Here is a 17,225-nt window from a genome sequence, read left to right on the forward strand (position 1 = left end):
TTGAGGCCTTGCCACATGTAAATGGCATCACAAAGTCTTTATGCTTCCCTGGGAAAAAAATACTACTAAGCACAAAACATATTTGCAAAGTGTCTTTTAGTCTCTATACAAACCTGAATAAATCCTGCGTGCTGCCTTCAAATATTTTTAAAAGGTCAGATTAACCTCATTTGCCCATTAGATGGGTTTGAAACTGGCTAAGATGTTATCTAAATATTCTTTGCAGTGTTGGTAAATAGGATTTGGGTGATGATTTTTTCTTAATATTTTATGTTACAGCTCTTTATAAAACCTTCATAAATAGTCCATTAGCTCCAGCTCTATTACCTGTCTGAACGAATGTTGTAAATCATTCCCAGAGTTTTAGAAAGGCAGATTTATCTGGTGCATGTGTAAGTGACTCTGTATGCTTGTGGAAATTGGTTTTTAAACAAGTTTGCCTTCTTAGGTGTTCTGTTTCTCCATTGTCTGCTTCAGCAGAGTTTGTGCACAGGTGTGCTGAGAGTGTTTAAGTGGACTGATGAGTACCAGCTGACACAACACATAGTTTGGTATCCCATGGTACTGGATTGTTAGTTGACTGCACGGATCTTCCATTTAATCCCCAGCTGCACCTAGAGCTGTAGCACTAGTAAAATAAAGACTATTATTGCAATAGTGTTGTAAATGAAAAAAAACCCTGACAACAAATATTTGAAATATTAGAATGTGTATGATGAATAGCTTTAGATACTGAAATTTGTTCTTTAGTATTCTAACACACAGCATTCCTATCTAAGTGAATGGGAATTCTGCCTGCATAAGCAGAACCCTCGCCCTAGTAATAACAAAATACATGTTTCAGAAAGATCAGATAACTACTCTGGATTCCTTTCCAGGTTCTTCCTTTACCTACCAGTATATTGGGATGTGTTATTAGCAGTTGAAATAAATGCGTGTGTAGCATTGGTTATAGATGGAACAAGTCTGAACACAATATTTGAGCTATGAGAAACACTAAATAGATGTAAGAATTCATAAAAATAACATGAATAATAAGTGCATCATAGGCTGTATGGATCTGCTTTTCAAGGTTAATCGTAACTCTTTTTCTCTTTTTTTCTTTCTGTAAGATTGTGACCTTGGATGTGACCGTAAAACTGATACTGAATATTATTTCAAAATACTGCCCTATGTAATTCACTGTCATGGCCTAATATTTTGCAGCATAGATCTATTTTAATAGAAAGAATTTGCCTTGACTCATATTCTTCTGTTTTTCAGGAAAAGAAATGGAACAATTTCAGTAACTATCCAATCTAACATCTGTCTCATATCTTAAGGAATCTTACAAATACTTGCTTTGAATTGAGAAAATGACTGCAGCTATAGAAGAAAGTACCTGTCCAGAAAGTGGAACATCCTATAGTTAATTTGAAAGAGGCATAAAATAAATATACCTGTTATGGTGCGATTCTGGAGTGAAGTTAACTCTATAGCACACAGGTAGCTCTCCAAGGAGAAAGAAGAAAAGAACTTTTCTGTTTTTTCTAAATTATGGAAATTTTTTGGAAGACGTGGACATGGATTTTGAGCCTAGTCATGGTTTCATCGGAATTTCTCAGTAACAGCAGGCTTTCATACAGTTCTCAAGGTAGGGGTCTGATCTCTGTAGTTGGAAAGAAGCCTGTATTTTTGCATTGTATTTGTGTAATATTTTCTAAACTGTGTTTATATAATTCATGAGCTCCTCTGGGCTCTGCTCTTAGTTTTATCATGATTAATTGTCATACAGATAAAATTTCCTTGTTCTAATTTCTCTCTGTCTACTTTTAGCTGTAGGAAAGCCTTGCAAATGAAATCTCGTAAAATGTACTTGATAATATTTGAGAGACTTGCCATAATAAAATTAACATGCTTTTAGACTAGGAAGTAAGAATCTAATCTTGTTTTTACAATATAATCCTTTTCATTACTACTGTTTGTATTCTTGCAAGTGGATTTTACAGCTTTTGTCTTTGAATGGTAGCACTGGGAAAAATATGCCCTTCTTAAGTTAGCCCAAATTATTTACATATTTTTGGTCAAGAGGAAAAGGTATTAAATAGCTTTTCTCTTTCCAAAGTGATAAGCAAATTAATAGGAAATCAAACACATTTTCTTGACTTACAAAGAAAGAAAATAATGTTTTATTTTATTTAGTAAAATGCTGCATTTTGCACTTACCTGAAGGTGACTTTTACTCATGAGAGTGATGAAATTTACCCAAAAATGGTCTATGTTTATGCTACTTTTTGTTTCCTGTTATATTTTCTTCTCTTCTATGCCCACTCCCTGGACTGTCTTACCTTGTGATTGATTACAAAGAGGAATTCCTGTCTTACCTTGAACACTACCAACTAACAATCCCAATAAGGGTTGACCAAAATGGAGCCTTCCTCAGCTTTACTGTGAAAAATCCTAAACCCTCAAGAAGGAGGAGGAGCACAGACCCTTATGACCAAGAACTGGCAGCATCTAAATTATTTTTTAAACTTTCTGCCTATGGCAAGCACTTTCATTTAAACCTGACTCTCAACACAGATTTGGTGTCCAGACATTTTACAGTAGAGTACTGGGGGAAAGGTGGACCGCAATGGAAGCATGATTTCTTAGACCACTGTCATTACACAGGATATTTGCAAGACCAACACAGTACAACTAAAGTGGCCTTAAGCAACTGCAATGGTCTGGTAAGTCATTATTACATGTTATAGTATAATAGTGTGCTTGTCCCTTTTCAGTTACAGAAGAAGAGTTAAATTGGTGTATCTTGCAGTTTTTTGAGTCCCTGTGGGAAGCAAGTAGACGGGAAGGTGTAGAAACCCCCTAAAACCTGATCTAGGTCCTGGGGAAAAGTAGGTGTCAGTTTCTCAGGCTTAATTTAAGTACTGAGACTCAATTCTGCAGTCTTCTAGCAGGCAACCTCTGTAGTGTTCATAGTGTCCATGCTAGGGTTACAGGACTATGCCTATGATGAGATCTTTACAGTTATAAGAGCCTTCCAAGCTCAAGGGGCAGGGAGGAGGAAACACTGGATCCTCCGGGGTACTGAATTTCTGCAGGGAGATGTTGATTGCACTGAACGCCCACTTTGAGTATTTGGGTTTAAAAACTAAGTAAGTAAAAGAAGAGGAATTGCTTGGTGTAGACATCATCATTGCTGTGAATTCAAAATGTGAGAAGTCTTTAGCAAGTAACAGCATTAGAAAACAATTATATAATTATTTTACCAGAAAGATTTTGTTTACAGATCGTAAATTTTTGCATTTAGAAGTAGAATTAGAAGTTCTTACCTAATTTATTCTCATCTCTTCTCTTACTCATGATCTTGTGATCACATGACAATAGTACATGCATGGAAAAAGAAATTAGAAAATGAACACAAAAAAGTAAAAAAGCAGGCTATTGAGTAAAAACTACTAAAATAGAAAGGCATGACTCTGAAACATTAAATCAAGAACCAGTGTTTTCTGTAGTAAAAATACACATACATATTACAGTTTCTCATTCTGGTTTTTATTATGGTAGAATGCTGGTTGGCCTTGTTAGGGATAGGTGATCTAGCTAATTGCTGTTCAAAAAAGAAATTACACAGACTTGCTAGACTAATTCCCATTTGTCCTTGGAAGCACTATTGAACAATGCCTCTTGAAATGTTACTTTCAAAAAAAGCCAGCTGTTCCAGACCCAAATAGGTTACATTACACCCAACTACTTGTGATATGCCATTTCAGAGTGTTCCTGAAGAAAAGTATTTAATGGGGATTTCCAGCACTAAGTGAACACTTTCAAAGAAATGGAGTTAAAATGATGTTCCATTGAGTGTGGTAATACAGTTTGGTTGATGTAGACTTATAGCAGATAAGGTCTGAATTTAGTACAATTTTCTCTTTGATTGCAGTTTCCATCTAATGGCATTTTGTTTCTGGTCACAGTTCTGGTCACATTCAGGCTTCAAAGCTAAGTATACTCCATCTTTGCTTGAGTTCTTTTCAGCTCAAAATATGATGGAGACGAAGTCCCTTCTTTCAGGACTCATTTCTTTAAAAGAGGCTGCAAGCCTCTTTATGCTAATTGCTGCACAGACTGGTTGGTCCCCGTGGAGACTGCAATAAGTGCCATGGTATCCCATTTCAGTTTCTCTTTTACCTTGGCTTAGGGAGTGAGCCAAGAACTCCTGCCTTTGCCATAGCTGACTCTTGTTTTCCTTTCATGGTAGGAAAATAAAGGTGGGATGAAGCACAAAAAAGCCTGTATTTTCCCATCGTCTTTTCCCATCTGTTGCTCCTAATGGCACTTCTTTTCTTCTGAAAAGCAGGGAAGATGTCATGAGGGAGCAGAATCTTTGGGTTTTTTTTTTCTTTTGTGCCCAACACCCTGAGGTGACATTTTGCATGTTTTCCCTTTGCCCTCAGGCTGTCCATTTTGCTGGAGTGAGGCTGCCTGTGGTTCTAGGTGTCAGTATGTTTTAGCTTTGTCTTTGTAAGTTAACTTCTGTGTAGAGTGTTTCCCGCTTAAATCATTATCATCAGTGGCTGTGGTTGTTGTCAGTCCTTATGTGTGTCTTTCAGGTGTTAAGGCAGTCTTAATCTAGTCTTTGGGCACACAAATTCTTCATGGTCATGCCTCTTTACTCGGGACTTCACGTATCAGGTGTGCACAGCATCTCTTAGGAAGATTTGGTCACAAGCTTGTGAGGCTCCTGTGTTGCTCCAGAAACATCAGCAGGATGACGCATGGCTCTATCTCAGAGACATAAATCCAGCAGAGGGTGCAGCAGTAGTCTTGACTTGGTACCATGCTCTACTGTATGGAAACTCTGCAGTGTTGGCAGTGCCTTCCAGAGCACAGTGTATGGGAGTTACCACTCCATTCAGATAAATGCATCACAAAGTTATTTTTAAATGATGATTCTACTAATGAATGTTTTGTTATACAGCTGCTGGTTAGAACATGTTTAATAAGGCAATTGGCAGTGAATATTGAAGACAATATTACTTGTTTTAGAGTTAGCAATAGCTCAGAATGCATTGTACTTAAGGCATTTGTTGTATTTTCCAGTTTGATTGCAGGTCTGTTAATGACTGCCAATCATAGTCTAATAGTCCTTGATTAACATCTGTATTAAAGCCAGTCATTGTAAGTTTAACTCTTTGTCTGTTCTGCAGGTAGTAAGTAGTATTTAATAGCGAATGTTGCTCACAAACAAAATGTATGCAATATATTTACTCCAGTTGTCCTGTTAGGTTTCACTGTTGACAAATAGGTTAAATCTCTTCCCCTTAGTGAATGTCTTGAATTATTCTTATTAGTTTCAGAGTGGTTTTGTGAGAACATGATTTAAATAACATATGTTGTATGTCTTTGAAGAACACTTACATTTGAGATAAATGTGAGGAGGGCTTTCTCACAGTTTCATTATAATAAAAGTGACAAGCAGTCAGTTGATTTTCCTATCACTGTTTCTTGTTTCAGCCTCTCCCTCTATATTTCTCATTACCAAGTGCCCTAGAGTTACAGCCTGCTACTTACTGAAGTTTCAGTCCAGCAGCTTCCATCTGCTGGGTCCTGGATGTGGTATAAATTGAAGTTGTGAGTAAAGCTCTATAATCCAGGGAGCATTCATGTGAGGAAATTGAAGGTCTTGTCCACAAGCTTGCTGGCTTCCCAACTCATGTTTACTGTAGTGGATGCTACACTTGTGGGTGGATTGTAGGTTGGGTGCGTCATGAAAGAGCCTACAACGAACAGCATTTTAGAGAGTTTGGATGTTGGATACAAGGCAGCAGACTGAGGCATTTTCTAAGCTGACTATTTCATACTGAAGGAAAGAGGAAAAGAAATGGTGGTAGAATAGCTGGAGAGAGAAACTTCGCCTTGGGGGAATGGAGTTTGGGAGGACTCCATGGACTGATTTTGGGAGGAGCAAATCTCAGAGGAATTCTGGAGCCTTCAGTAATGGAATCAAGCAAAACCCAGACTTTGTATATTGACTCATCTTTGTCTTCTGCCATGTGTCAAAGCTCTTAACGGAGTGCTCAAACAACTTTTGCATGGTAGAAAATTTTGTAATTTTGGGCTGAAAAGGTCTGTAGTAGGAACTATTCTGAGGCTACTATGGTCCCAAGTAAATGGTTAATTTAAAACATGCAGTATTTCCATGTATGTGAAGTTCACGCATTCCAGTGTTTGTGCTGGACAGCACAGTTATCTCCATCCAAACAGAAATGATAAAGAAGAAGCAGGTAGGTGACTGTGGATTAAGAGCATGAGCTTACTTTTTCAATGGGGAATTATTTTGCTGGAAGACTTAATGTTTGCTCTGTTTATTCCTATATACATATATTTATAAATTACTAGTATTTTTCTTAAGAGTTAGTTCATTTGAAAGCCATTTTTACTCCAAAGAATGCATCTACTTTTGTGGATCATAGTTTACATATACTATGATATTTTTCACTGTATGTGAAATAATTCTGCATCAGGGTCTTTAAGGCTATCTTTGATACTCATATGTTTTTGCAGTACATCAGTATTTAGAAAATTATATACAAACTGTCCCTCTCCTAGTTTTAAGGTTTTAAGTTTTTGTTAGATTCCATGATGTGCTGTCTCGGGCCAGATCATTATTTTTTCCATCTTTGAGAGCGCAGTAAGTTAATGCAATCTTCCTCGGTAGTATAGCCGCTGTTGACATACTGAACAACACTGACTGGTTTTCAGACGTTTCCATTAATAGTACTTTATATTAGAGATGGATAAACATAAAGCCTAAAGAGATTCAAGGTATGGAAAAACTGTGAAACTATAGTGCTGTGTGGAAGGGGCACATGCTTACTTGTCCCCCATAATTCAGTTTGTTTTTGCAACTGAGGGATGTCCCCCATCTGAAGGAGGTTAAGGCCCTGGCTGGACAGCCTGACAGAGAAAGATTCTTTTTCACAAATTCAGGGGAACTCCATGTGGATTCACAGATTTGTCTGAGCATGTCAAACTGCTGGAACCAGACCTTGTATATGTTAGCATGAGTTGGCAATCTGTAGTGAGATTGGATAACACAGGACCTCAAACAATCTGTTTTAGATAATAATCTTGGGAATGTTCCTTGTAGTAACATACTTGGTGCATTCAGCTTGTTTCTTATATCCATGGTATTATGTCAAAACCTTTTGTGATCATTCTTATGTTTTAATGATATTTTTGATGCTTTGGAGCAGAAGTTTAATTTATGAACTCTTAAAATGCAATAGCAACACTTAAAAAGAAAATTAAAATTAATTAATTTTATTAATTCATATTATTTAATGCTTTAAATGGGCATTATTTCAAACTCCTTTTTCAAATGAAGTTTTGTTTTCCTCAGATAGTGGATTATAAATCAAAGCTGGTATTTAGAATGTTGATTTGGATATAATAGTATACTTCCCACTATGTATTAATCAGGCTTTCTGAATACATAAACAATGCCACTATCTCTAGCCAAATGAATTTTTGAAACTTAGAAGATATGCTGGCCATCACCAAGGTACTTTTTAGTTGCAGTATTTAGAGTGCTTCTTAAAAATCAGTCATTTCACTGTTGAATCACAGTGATTCATCAAGACTGGTTGCATTAATTTAGCACTGGAAGAATTTTGTTTGCAAGCAAAAATACTGTTAGGCTTAAAATGGTCTACCTAAGCAGGCTTTTGGGAAGGGCATATGCAGGGTCGTTGTATTTCCAGTGCTAATTGAATCACTTGTCTGACTGCAGCAACTGACCACAAATGTTTTCACTTCCTCCTTGTAGTTCTATGTTAAAATTTATTTGTATTTTCTCAACAAAGTGTTATTGAAATGTCTTTTCTTATGCACCCTAGCATTTGGGCAAATGACATCAGATATCAGCTAGGCATTGGAAAAAGTGGTGATGCTGTCATTACCATTGTCACAGCTGGTACCTGAAGGAACTGTGACCATAGTTTGCAGATATTCTTTAGTTATTTGCAGGAGCAAATATGCGATTTGTGTAGATAATTAGTGCCGCAATTAAGAGTTTATGCTATTTTAATTAACTTAGTTCTGTTGAGGTAGTCTTGCCACTTAGTTTCAGTATCTGATATAATAATCTCATTTATGCTTAGATTTGCAAACATGGTTGGACTTGAGTACAGACAGGAAGGATGTATGCTGTGGAGGAATTTAAGTTAGGACCCACTGTGTCTCAGAGACAGTGCCACTGATTGGATGGTATCTCTGTCTTCTCAGGCTTGGCATGAGGCAGACAGCCTGATAGTCTGAACCGCTCCACAGGACTCTCTTCCTGTGGGAACATAATACCAGAGCTTACAATGGCTCAGGATTCACTTGAACCCAGATGTCTGACATGCAGACTGGATGCAGTCCAAACTGTCAAGGTTCTTTCTGCACATCTGGCAAGCCCAGTTACAATTTGTTTTATATTTTCAATACTGTTTAAGCAGCAGTATACCAGTAAATGATTTATTTTCTAGTAAAATCCTAGACTTCAAGTTACAAGAAGGCATTGTAAGAGGAATTTGATACTGGCATCTTCCAGGTGAATTTAGACCCTGATGTTGCCTTCTGAGTTAATAATTGAGTTCATGATGAAAAATACCACTGAAGAGAAACACTTATTTTTGCATTCACAATGTAAGGAAGGAGTAATTGAAAGCTGCAGTCTGTTCATACATATATTTTCACCATTTATAATAGAGTTCTATTTGGAAAACCCTTGTTTCTGATGTATTGCATAGGATTTTTTATTTTGTAAGTTTTATATGTTGCTTCAGAAGTAAAGAACTGTAGGCATTTTATGTACAAAACAGTAACAGGACAAGAGCTTTGACCAAGAGTAAAAAGACAAACTCTGATATTTGAAAACAGCTTTAGGATTTTTAGAGCAGATACGGAGCAAGTGGTCTTAAGACTGATCATAGAGGTCTTAAAAAAAGATTCATGTGTAGTATTTGTTTCACAGATAAAAGGTGTGGTAGAAATTTGTGATTCATCAAGTCAGGATATGAATGTAGAAGTTCCTGCTTCCAGGCTTCTGCCTGATGGGTAGCTCTTCCCTGTGTAGAAAGTCTGTACATTCAGAATTTTCTACATATGGGTATCAGAATTTTTTATTTCGTGAACATTGGTGTAGAGTCTGTCAGGGCTTATTCCCCAATATTTCTATATCTGAAAGGATCCAAAACCTGGATTTTCTGCTAAAGTTCAGTTTTAATTGCTGAAGGTTCAGGAAATTGCATAGTTGGCCTGAAGTCTCCTCTTTCTTCCATAAACCATTTCCTGTTTGGAAGAAGCTAAGTTCACAAATGTGAAAGTTATGAGAATAGAATATCTACTATTCTGCACTGCAGTATGAGGAAAAACAATGTTCATTTGTTATGGAGAATGAGATCTAGTACAGTCTGCCATAGCTCTTGTTTGCTAGATTTATGGCAACAGTTTTTATGGAATAAATGCTATGTAGACAGTGTAACTTAAGTTAATATAAATAATTTGATTTCTGTTAACTAGCTCAGTTTTGGGGTTGTGTCTGGATGTAAAGTAAAAATTGGTTTCTTTGAAATATGTGTTCTAAAATTAATCCTTCCTCGTGTTTGTCTTTGATGAAGTATTTGGCTTTAAGCATCTAGCAGTGTGGCATCACAGAGGGATATTGGGCTTGCCATTTATACCATTTTGGGTTTGTTGAATTTTTAATGGATATCAATCACGTCATTTCAGAACATCTTGGTGAAGAGATTATTTGTAATATTCTGAGACTATCTCCTGTTTTTTTAACTGCATCTACCAAAAAAAGGTGAAAGTTCTCCACAAATAGGACAATGATAGTTTTATTTTTTCTCACTGTATTGTTTATAGGCACCTACTCTGCTCATACTAAATCAGCAGACAAGAGCTGGCTCATGCACTGTTTTATGTATTAGCTTCTAGCTGTGGATTTCTCCACAGAGAATGTTTTTTAAAGCTAAATTTTGTGATAGTAGTTCCATATTGTCTATTGTAAGCTTTTGTTTTCTTATTTGCTTCTTTAAGCATGGAGTCATTGCTACAGAAGATGATGAATATTTTATTGAGCCTTTAAGAAATATAACAGAAGATTCTAGTAACTATAATTATGAGAATGGTCATCCTCATGTTATATACAAAAAATCTACCATGCACCAGCAGCACCTCTATGATCACAGTCACTGTGGAGTCTCAGGTAAACAAGAATGAGTGTCATTCCTTTTAAAAAATGGTAATTTGAGATGTATTTTAAGATCTTGCTTGTTTCACATTTAAGACATAGTGAAGAGTGTAGCTATGAGAATATTCATTTTGGGTGATGTAATGTCTTGTTGAAAAGTAGTTTTGATTTTTTTTTCTTTTTTTTTCAGATTCCGATTGAGAATATAGTGTATTTCAAAAACTAAGACAGCAGGAATAAGTCTTGTTTAATGCCTATATTGTGTACAGTGGTAGAAATGAGCACAGGCTTCCGCAAAATGTGAATAAATGTACTTCACTTCCCAGCAGGAAAGCATGCTTGAATGACTGCATGTTACAGCTCTGTGTTTAGTATGTGTTCAATCTCATTTGAAGAAACTTGATATGCAATAAATAGGTCAGCATTATGATTATCAATACATTTGGAACTGAGTCCATATCTTTTCTGTTTACAGAGGTTTATAGTGTTTTGGTACTTGTTTTTGGTCCAGTTGGTTGACATTATTCCATTATAGTCAAGTATGTGATTTACCTGTGCCTTATAGGCAGGATTATATAGTTTTGATGGAGAGGTATTTTCTTTGTAAAGTAGTTTTAACCTCTATAGATACAGGTTTTGGGTACTCTGACATAACCCTTGATTAAACTGAAAACTAACTTCTTGAAGACAGCATGGAGTAAATCTGACAACTTTTTTTAAAACACAAAAGTAATTTTTTAACATGCTAGAAAAATGTTTTAACCTTGTCAATTGTTTATATTTCAGTAATAACTTATTCTTAAAAGTTCAGTCATTCTCAAAAGTTCAATCAAGCAGTTGTATTCCTTGAGATTCAGTGCATCGGGCAGACTGACAATAACTAATCTTAAAATAAAATAAGATAATTGTTCATTGATGTAATTTATTTTAGCTTCTTTTGGAGTTTATAATGTTTAGTGCCACCAGCTGTCTAAGCTTACAGTACAGATTGTCTGCAAGATCCATTCTTGGGAGACAGCTTTTTTTTGAGAGTTTCTGTTAATTGTGTTTATGGAATGTCAGACTTCATGTGTGTAACTTCTGTTTTAGTTTGAGAGCATTATTCAATATACATGCTTAGAGTATTGCAAAACAAATCTCTTAAATGTTACTGCCTGCTAACTGATTGTGAAATAAGGGTACTAGTATGTGTTCATTTTACTGGGAGAGCTCTCACTTAAGCCGCTTGAAATAAGTGGAAGGTTTTGAAATGTAGGGACATGTAATTTTTACTATTATTATATCCCTACAAAAAGAAAGGATCTTGGCTTCTGTTGGGTGTTATCTTCTAGAGTAATGCTTAGAAGTCATTCTCCTGCAAGCCATGAAGCAGAGGCAGCTGCTTTTGTCAGGTTGTGTTCAGTTATTCTGGTCGTATCTGTTACATGGATCACAGGTTGATCAGAGGTATACATCTTGCCTGCATTTTTTGTAAAACATGGTATAATATTTATCATTTATTACTTAGTATAACTGATGGTACCTTTTTTCTTGGAAGCTCCTGTGGATTGCCTCAGCTTTCATAGCCTGAAGTCCTTAATTATTGAAGTACTAAAGTATTGGTTTTTACAAGCCTGAGAATATTATGATGCTAATTCATCTCAGTTTCTCCTTTTCCTGTTGTTCTGTACACTATTTCCACTCCATTAAAATGTCCCAAAAAATTCACTCTCTGCCAAGATTACAAGGTCTTGCTTTTCCAGACGATGTTCTGTTTTGCCCTCATGGGTACCAAAGCCTTTTAAACTCATTTTCTGACCATTGTTGCAGCTTTATCTTAAAGGGAAATAGCATACAAAGCATCCTGAAATACCTAAAAAAAAAGGCTAAAAAATAAAGTCAAATATTAATTTTCAGTTTTGCAGCTTTCACACCCAAGGATTAAATCCAGGTGTTCAGTGATGTTTAGGGAATTTGACTGGTTTTGGAAGTTTTGAATAGTCCAGTTTTGTCTTTTAAAATGCAAACGTCACAAAGCTGTAAGTACCTTTTGGCAGTATATGATTTATTTTGTCTGGAGACTGATTTTAACTTTACCTTCAGAACAGTTTTCCTAGCACTCTATGCAAGGAGGAATCTGCTTGAGAAACTGTGCCACTATTCATTGTTTGTCAAGTTTCCCCTGCTGTAACCTAGTTTATTTTGTACCTCTTCTCCATCAGGGAAATAGTCAGGATTTTGAAGTGTTGATAGAGACAAGGGGAGTGTAGTTTCTGACCTTTCTGAGAAGAATGACAATAATAGAATAGAAGGTGGAGTACAGAATTTGGTGAAAGCATGATCAGAATTGATTTGGATCAGTAAGTAATGGGCCACTGTATAATCAATGGTAGAATTGTGGTAGGTAATACAAGAGGAGAATTGGAGAGGCATGAAGAATCAGATGAGAGCACAGGATACATTTTCATAATTTAAATTAGATTTCAAGCATTTAAACATAAAAATGTTCAAAATATAAAATGTTGAATTTGTGTTTCATGATATATTGTCACCAATTAATTATGTTTTATTAAATATAGCTGAAATCACTAAGGCCTTGGTAAGAGGTTTTCCACTGCCAAATTCCAATTGCTTCAGTGGGGTTTGAGATCGCTGTATTATCTTGCAATACGCTGTATTTGTATAGGATTGAGAAACAACAAAAATTGTCATATGAAAGCTGCAGAGTGACAGATTATTTCTGGATAGTTGTCCTATGTCCTATTTTTTTGATTTATGTAGTGATTTCACTCATGTCAGACTTTACAGTTGGTATATTCTAAAATATGGAATAAAAGCTTGTTAAAACCATGAAATAATGGTGCTAAAATATTTAGAAAAAACCCCAGCATAATATTTTGTTTCAAAATATTTTCATAGTTGCATTTAACATAAGTTTGCTATTACATTTTAGGATATTTTTCCATTTGTGCTTCTTTCTTTCTACCTTGACCACCACCTAATGTCTTAGATGACTGACTTAGGGAAACTTGTGTACAGTAGTTGTGAACTCCATGTTTACATGGGTTTGGATTTCTTTTCAGTTGCAGTGTAAAACTGAATTCCACATTTCTGCAATAATTATTTTGGGATCAATTGTAGTATTTTTCTGTGGTTTTTTTTCTTTATTTTTCCATTTATTTTTGCCTTTTTTTACTTCCTTATAATTATGTTCAATGTTAGTGGAGCTTAATTTTTTTCTTTTTTAACTTATGTGTTGAAAGAATGATGTAAGTTGCCACATAACTATTTTCACTAAATAAATAGTATATCTTTATTTATTGATATATTTTAGCAGTTATACAATTTTGAGATCAGCTGAAGCCTAAGCTTCTCATCTGATAAGAAAATGAGATATGGTTGTTCTTATGGAGCCCTCTGAGACCTTTGTTTAAAAGATAGTATGACGATGATTCCAAAATAATATTTTTTTTCCTCTGAAAGTTTTATGTTTGAAATCGGTAGGTTTTAAATCTTTGGAATAGTTTGCATGAATTTTGAGTGAAAACGTTGAATTAATGTGGAAGCAGTACTTTCTAAAATACTTCTAGCACTCCAAGAGCATCAGAAACTATCAGCACTTGTTATTTGAAAAAGAATGAATTTTAAAAAAATTTAGTACAGTAGCTGTCAGAGAGAATTCCAGACATTTCTAAGACAAATAAGTGTGATGAAAGTCTTTGAATAATTCAAGCAACTTTGAATTTTCTAGAATAGAGGTGAAAACCAGGAGAAAGCTTAGTAGTCATTATAGAATCCAAACCGGGCTTTTAATACTCTGTACAGGATTTTTTTAGAATGAATTATAACCATTGGAGAATGAGGACCATTTTGTTACTGGTGTTTTTATAAGTACAAGGTTTACTTAAATTTTTTGACTTTTCTAAAATATGCGCCTTTTAGAGCCAATACCATAGCCTCAAAAATTATGAAACAGTGCAACAGTAGGAATGCTGAAGGTTTGTATTCTTGGTTTTGACCTGAACATACATTCTTTGTGGTGTAGTTTTTCTCTTTGAAATCAGTGTGCTTAGCTGACTTGCATAAAGCATTGGTTTTTTATGGGAGGTACTGTTTCTATCTCTATTCATCCTTAGCTGACCCTGTTTTAGTAGAAGTAATGATGCAAGAAAATACTCATTTGAGCAGTCCTGTTCAGACAGCTATAAATGTATCTGTTAATGTTGTTGTGCTCATCTGTAAATACCAAGAATAACTTAGATATGTTGAGATCCTATTTGGATAAAACCAGACTAACAATATACTTTGTTAAATTTTAGCTTGAGATCTTTGCTGGCTCTTGTGGAAAAGGGATATATGATACACACTAAAAAAGCCAAAAAATTGAATCCATCCTTCCCTTCCTTTGTAGCGAAGGATGGATTCAATTTTTGTCTGAGGACAGGAATTAGAATTCAAAGTCATCTTGTAGTGTTTGTTTTGCTGATAATTACAGCTCTTTGGATTTTTAATAATTTATCTTTTGCACACAAGAAATATTTTTCTATATATTTACCTGAAAAAACCCAAAAAACAACATATTTAAACTGAAATTTGTGTTGAAATGACTATGGCAAGTATCCTATGTCAGACCATTTAAAATTTTCTATTACAGTTAATTCACAAGGTAGATAAAATATAAGTTTCTGAAGTGAAAATTTATTCATTTTAGGCATGTAAGCCTATTTGCCTAAAAATTACAGACTTTTGCAGGAGGGAAAAAGCTTTTTAGTGTGTTATGAGCATGTTTCGTCCTTAGTAATTAGATAACTTTTATAATTATTTTGAATTTTTGGTTTCTAGTATTTTTCTTCCACAGGTTACAGCTGTCTTGTTCTTATTTTTAAAATTCTGACGTGTTCCTGTGGTTAATTATAACTAATCTTTAATAATAACATGAACATGCAAAATCAGATATATTAAGAGAGGATTTTTGCTTTATCATGCTAATTCAAATTTAAGAGGAGTTGAGATTATTGGTGCTCAAATTTGCTTTTCCAATATATAAGTTAGTTAAAAATAATTTAGAAAAGAAAGAAATTTAATTTTTCTTTGCCTCAAGAAAGACTTATTTTCTAGAAACTTGGAGATGGCAATTTCAACATAAACCAGCTGCATTTGAATGAGTTTTACTAGTGACTCCCTCTTAAGCGTTTTAATTGTTTTGGTTCCTAGAAGACCTCACAAGAAGTGGCAAACCTTGGTGGATGAATGATGCATCTGCTTTTCCAGCTTCACGTCTCGTCAATGGCACAGGAAGCAGTCACAGTCGACAGAAGAGATCTGTGAGCCTTGAACGGTTTGTGGAAACGCTGGTAGTAGCAGACAAAATGATGGTGGGATACCATGGTCGCAAAGACATTGAACACTACATTTTGAGTGTAATGAATATTGTAAGTTTCATCCTTCTCTGTGTTCGTATCAATGCCTCTGTACTGAAATGATAATGGACCTGCCAAGTGTTTATTTATTGCCGTGAATGATGCTTTAATATAAGTACTAGCTTGCAGAAATGAATAGTTTAAATACTGGAAATCTTGGCATTTTGGGAAAATGTCAAGAAGTGTGTTGTGATCACTTTTAAATTGTTGTCTTTAATTTTGAATTCAAATAATTACATTCAGATTATACAGTTTTATTCTGCTTATATCGACACTAAATGCTCATTGTGCTGGATCAATTATGAAACAAGGTATAAACAGTTTCAATTGAAAAATGTGACTCAATAACAGAATGGTCATTTTTTTGGGTCTTCTATTTGGGTCTAATAACTTATATTTAGGTCATGTGCTTTATGGAACTACATGAGGAAATTGGGCTAATTTTTAACCATTTAGGAAGCAAGTAGTGTTTCTTGTCTGACTTTGTGCCTTTTCTTATTTTCTGGAGGTCAGGTTGCCAAACTTTATCGTGATTCCAGTCTAGGAAACGTTGTGAATATTATAGTGACACGTTTGATTGTCCTCACTGAAGATCAGGTAAGAGCTATTGTGCTAAGCTTTATACCTTGTGAAATACAAGTTATGTTATTATAGAATGTAAAGTTATTTAATTATAGATTGAAGTGGCTGCCTCTGAGTTCAAAACCTATCACGTAATTTTTCACTGCTTTAATCAAGATGAAGCAGTTCAAAGGAATATTCCTCGTGTATCATCTCAAAGATATGTATTCTTATTTCAGGTGACTATTATTACACCTTCGGGGATGTCAATTTTATTTTTAGATTTGTATTTTGATTTATTTTTTTTCTGTATTGACAAAATGATTATTAAAGTTGGAGCAGAAAGAATGATGGTTCAGTAATACACAGCTGAACTTGGGGGTCAGATTTTACAGAAATAAAATATGGCAAGAAGATTTTATTCCTAGAAACCACTGCTTCTAATTATAGTCCCATTTTAGTTTTCAAAAGGCTTAACAACTGACCTTAGTAATTTGTTTGGAACATTTCTGGTATGCATGTTGTATTGCAGCCAAACTTGGAGATAAACCACCATGCAGACAAGTCCCTCGATAGCTTCTGTAAGTGGCAGAAATCCATTCTCTCCCACCAAAGTGATGGAAACACCATTCCAGAAAATGGGATTGCCCACCATGATAATGCGGTTCTTATTACTAGGTATGGTCATTATAAGTATTGTGTTTATTTTATTTCTTGTAGCTTTCTTGTTCTTAGCATATATATGTCTAGAGGCTAGTTGCAAAATAATATATCTGGTAGGTAACTTTTAAAGGAGGAAAATTAATGGATGGGTTGTCTTAAATATATCAGATTATTAAAGTTTAGATTAAGAATTTGGAAAAGTAAGATCTGCAAATCACTTGCTTCTGCTGTTATTTTCACTTCATAATTGCCAATACGAAGTATTACAGTAGAAAAGATGATTCCTATTGAACATTTTATACTTTAATAATTGAAAAGAATTCATAAGATCGCAGAGAAAAAAAGAGAATGAAAAATGTATTGTTAACCATGTAAAG

General features: G+C 35.0%; 1 protein-coding gene across 1 annotated transcript in view; it reads left to right on the forward strand.

Annotated features, from left to right (window-relative positions):
- Positions 1 to 1,528: 1,528 nt before the first annotated feature.
- Positions 1,529 to 17,225, forward strand: part of ADAMTS6 (ADAM metallopeptidase with thrombospondin type 1 motif 6) — a 142,060-nt gene continuing 126,363 nt past the window's right edge. The window contains exons 1-6 of the mRNA XM_058043708.1: positions 1,529 to 1,633; positions 2,347 to 2,711; positions 10,072 to 10,240; positions 15,419 to 15,636; positions 16,138 to 16,221; positions 16,718 to 16,863. Of these exons, the coding sequence (XP_057899691.1) occupies positions 1,537 to 1,633; positions 2,347 to 2,711; positions 10,072 to 10,240; positions 15,419 to 15,636; positions 16,138 to 16,221; positions 16,718 to 16,863 (1,079 nt within the window). The 5' untranslated portion in view covers positions 1,529 to 1,536. The remainder of the gene's footprint in view (positions 1,634 to 2,346; positions 2,712 to 10,071; positions 10,241 to 15,418; positions 15,637 to 16,137; positions 16,222 to 16,717; positions 16,864 to 17,225) is intronic.

Source organism: Melospiza georgiana, chromosome Z (assembly GCF_028018845.1).
Source record: "Melospiza georgiana isolate bMelGeo1 chromosome Z, bMelGeo1.pri, whole genome shotgun sequence".
Taxonomy (NCBI): domain Eukaryota; kingdom Metazoa; phylum Chordata; class Aves; order Passeriformes; family Passerellidae; genus Melospiza; species Melospiza georgiana.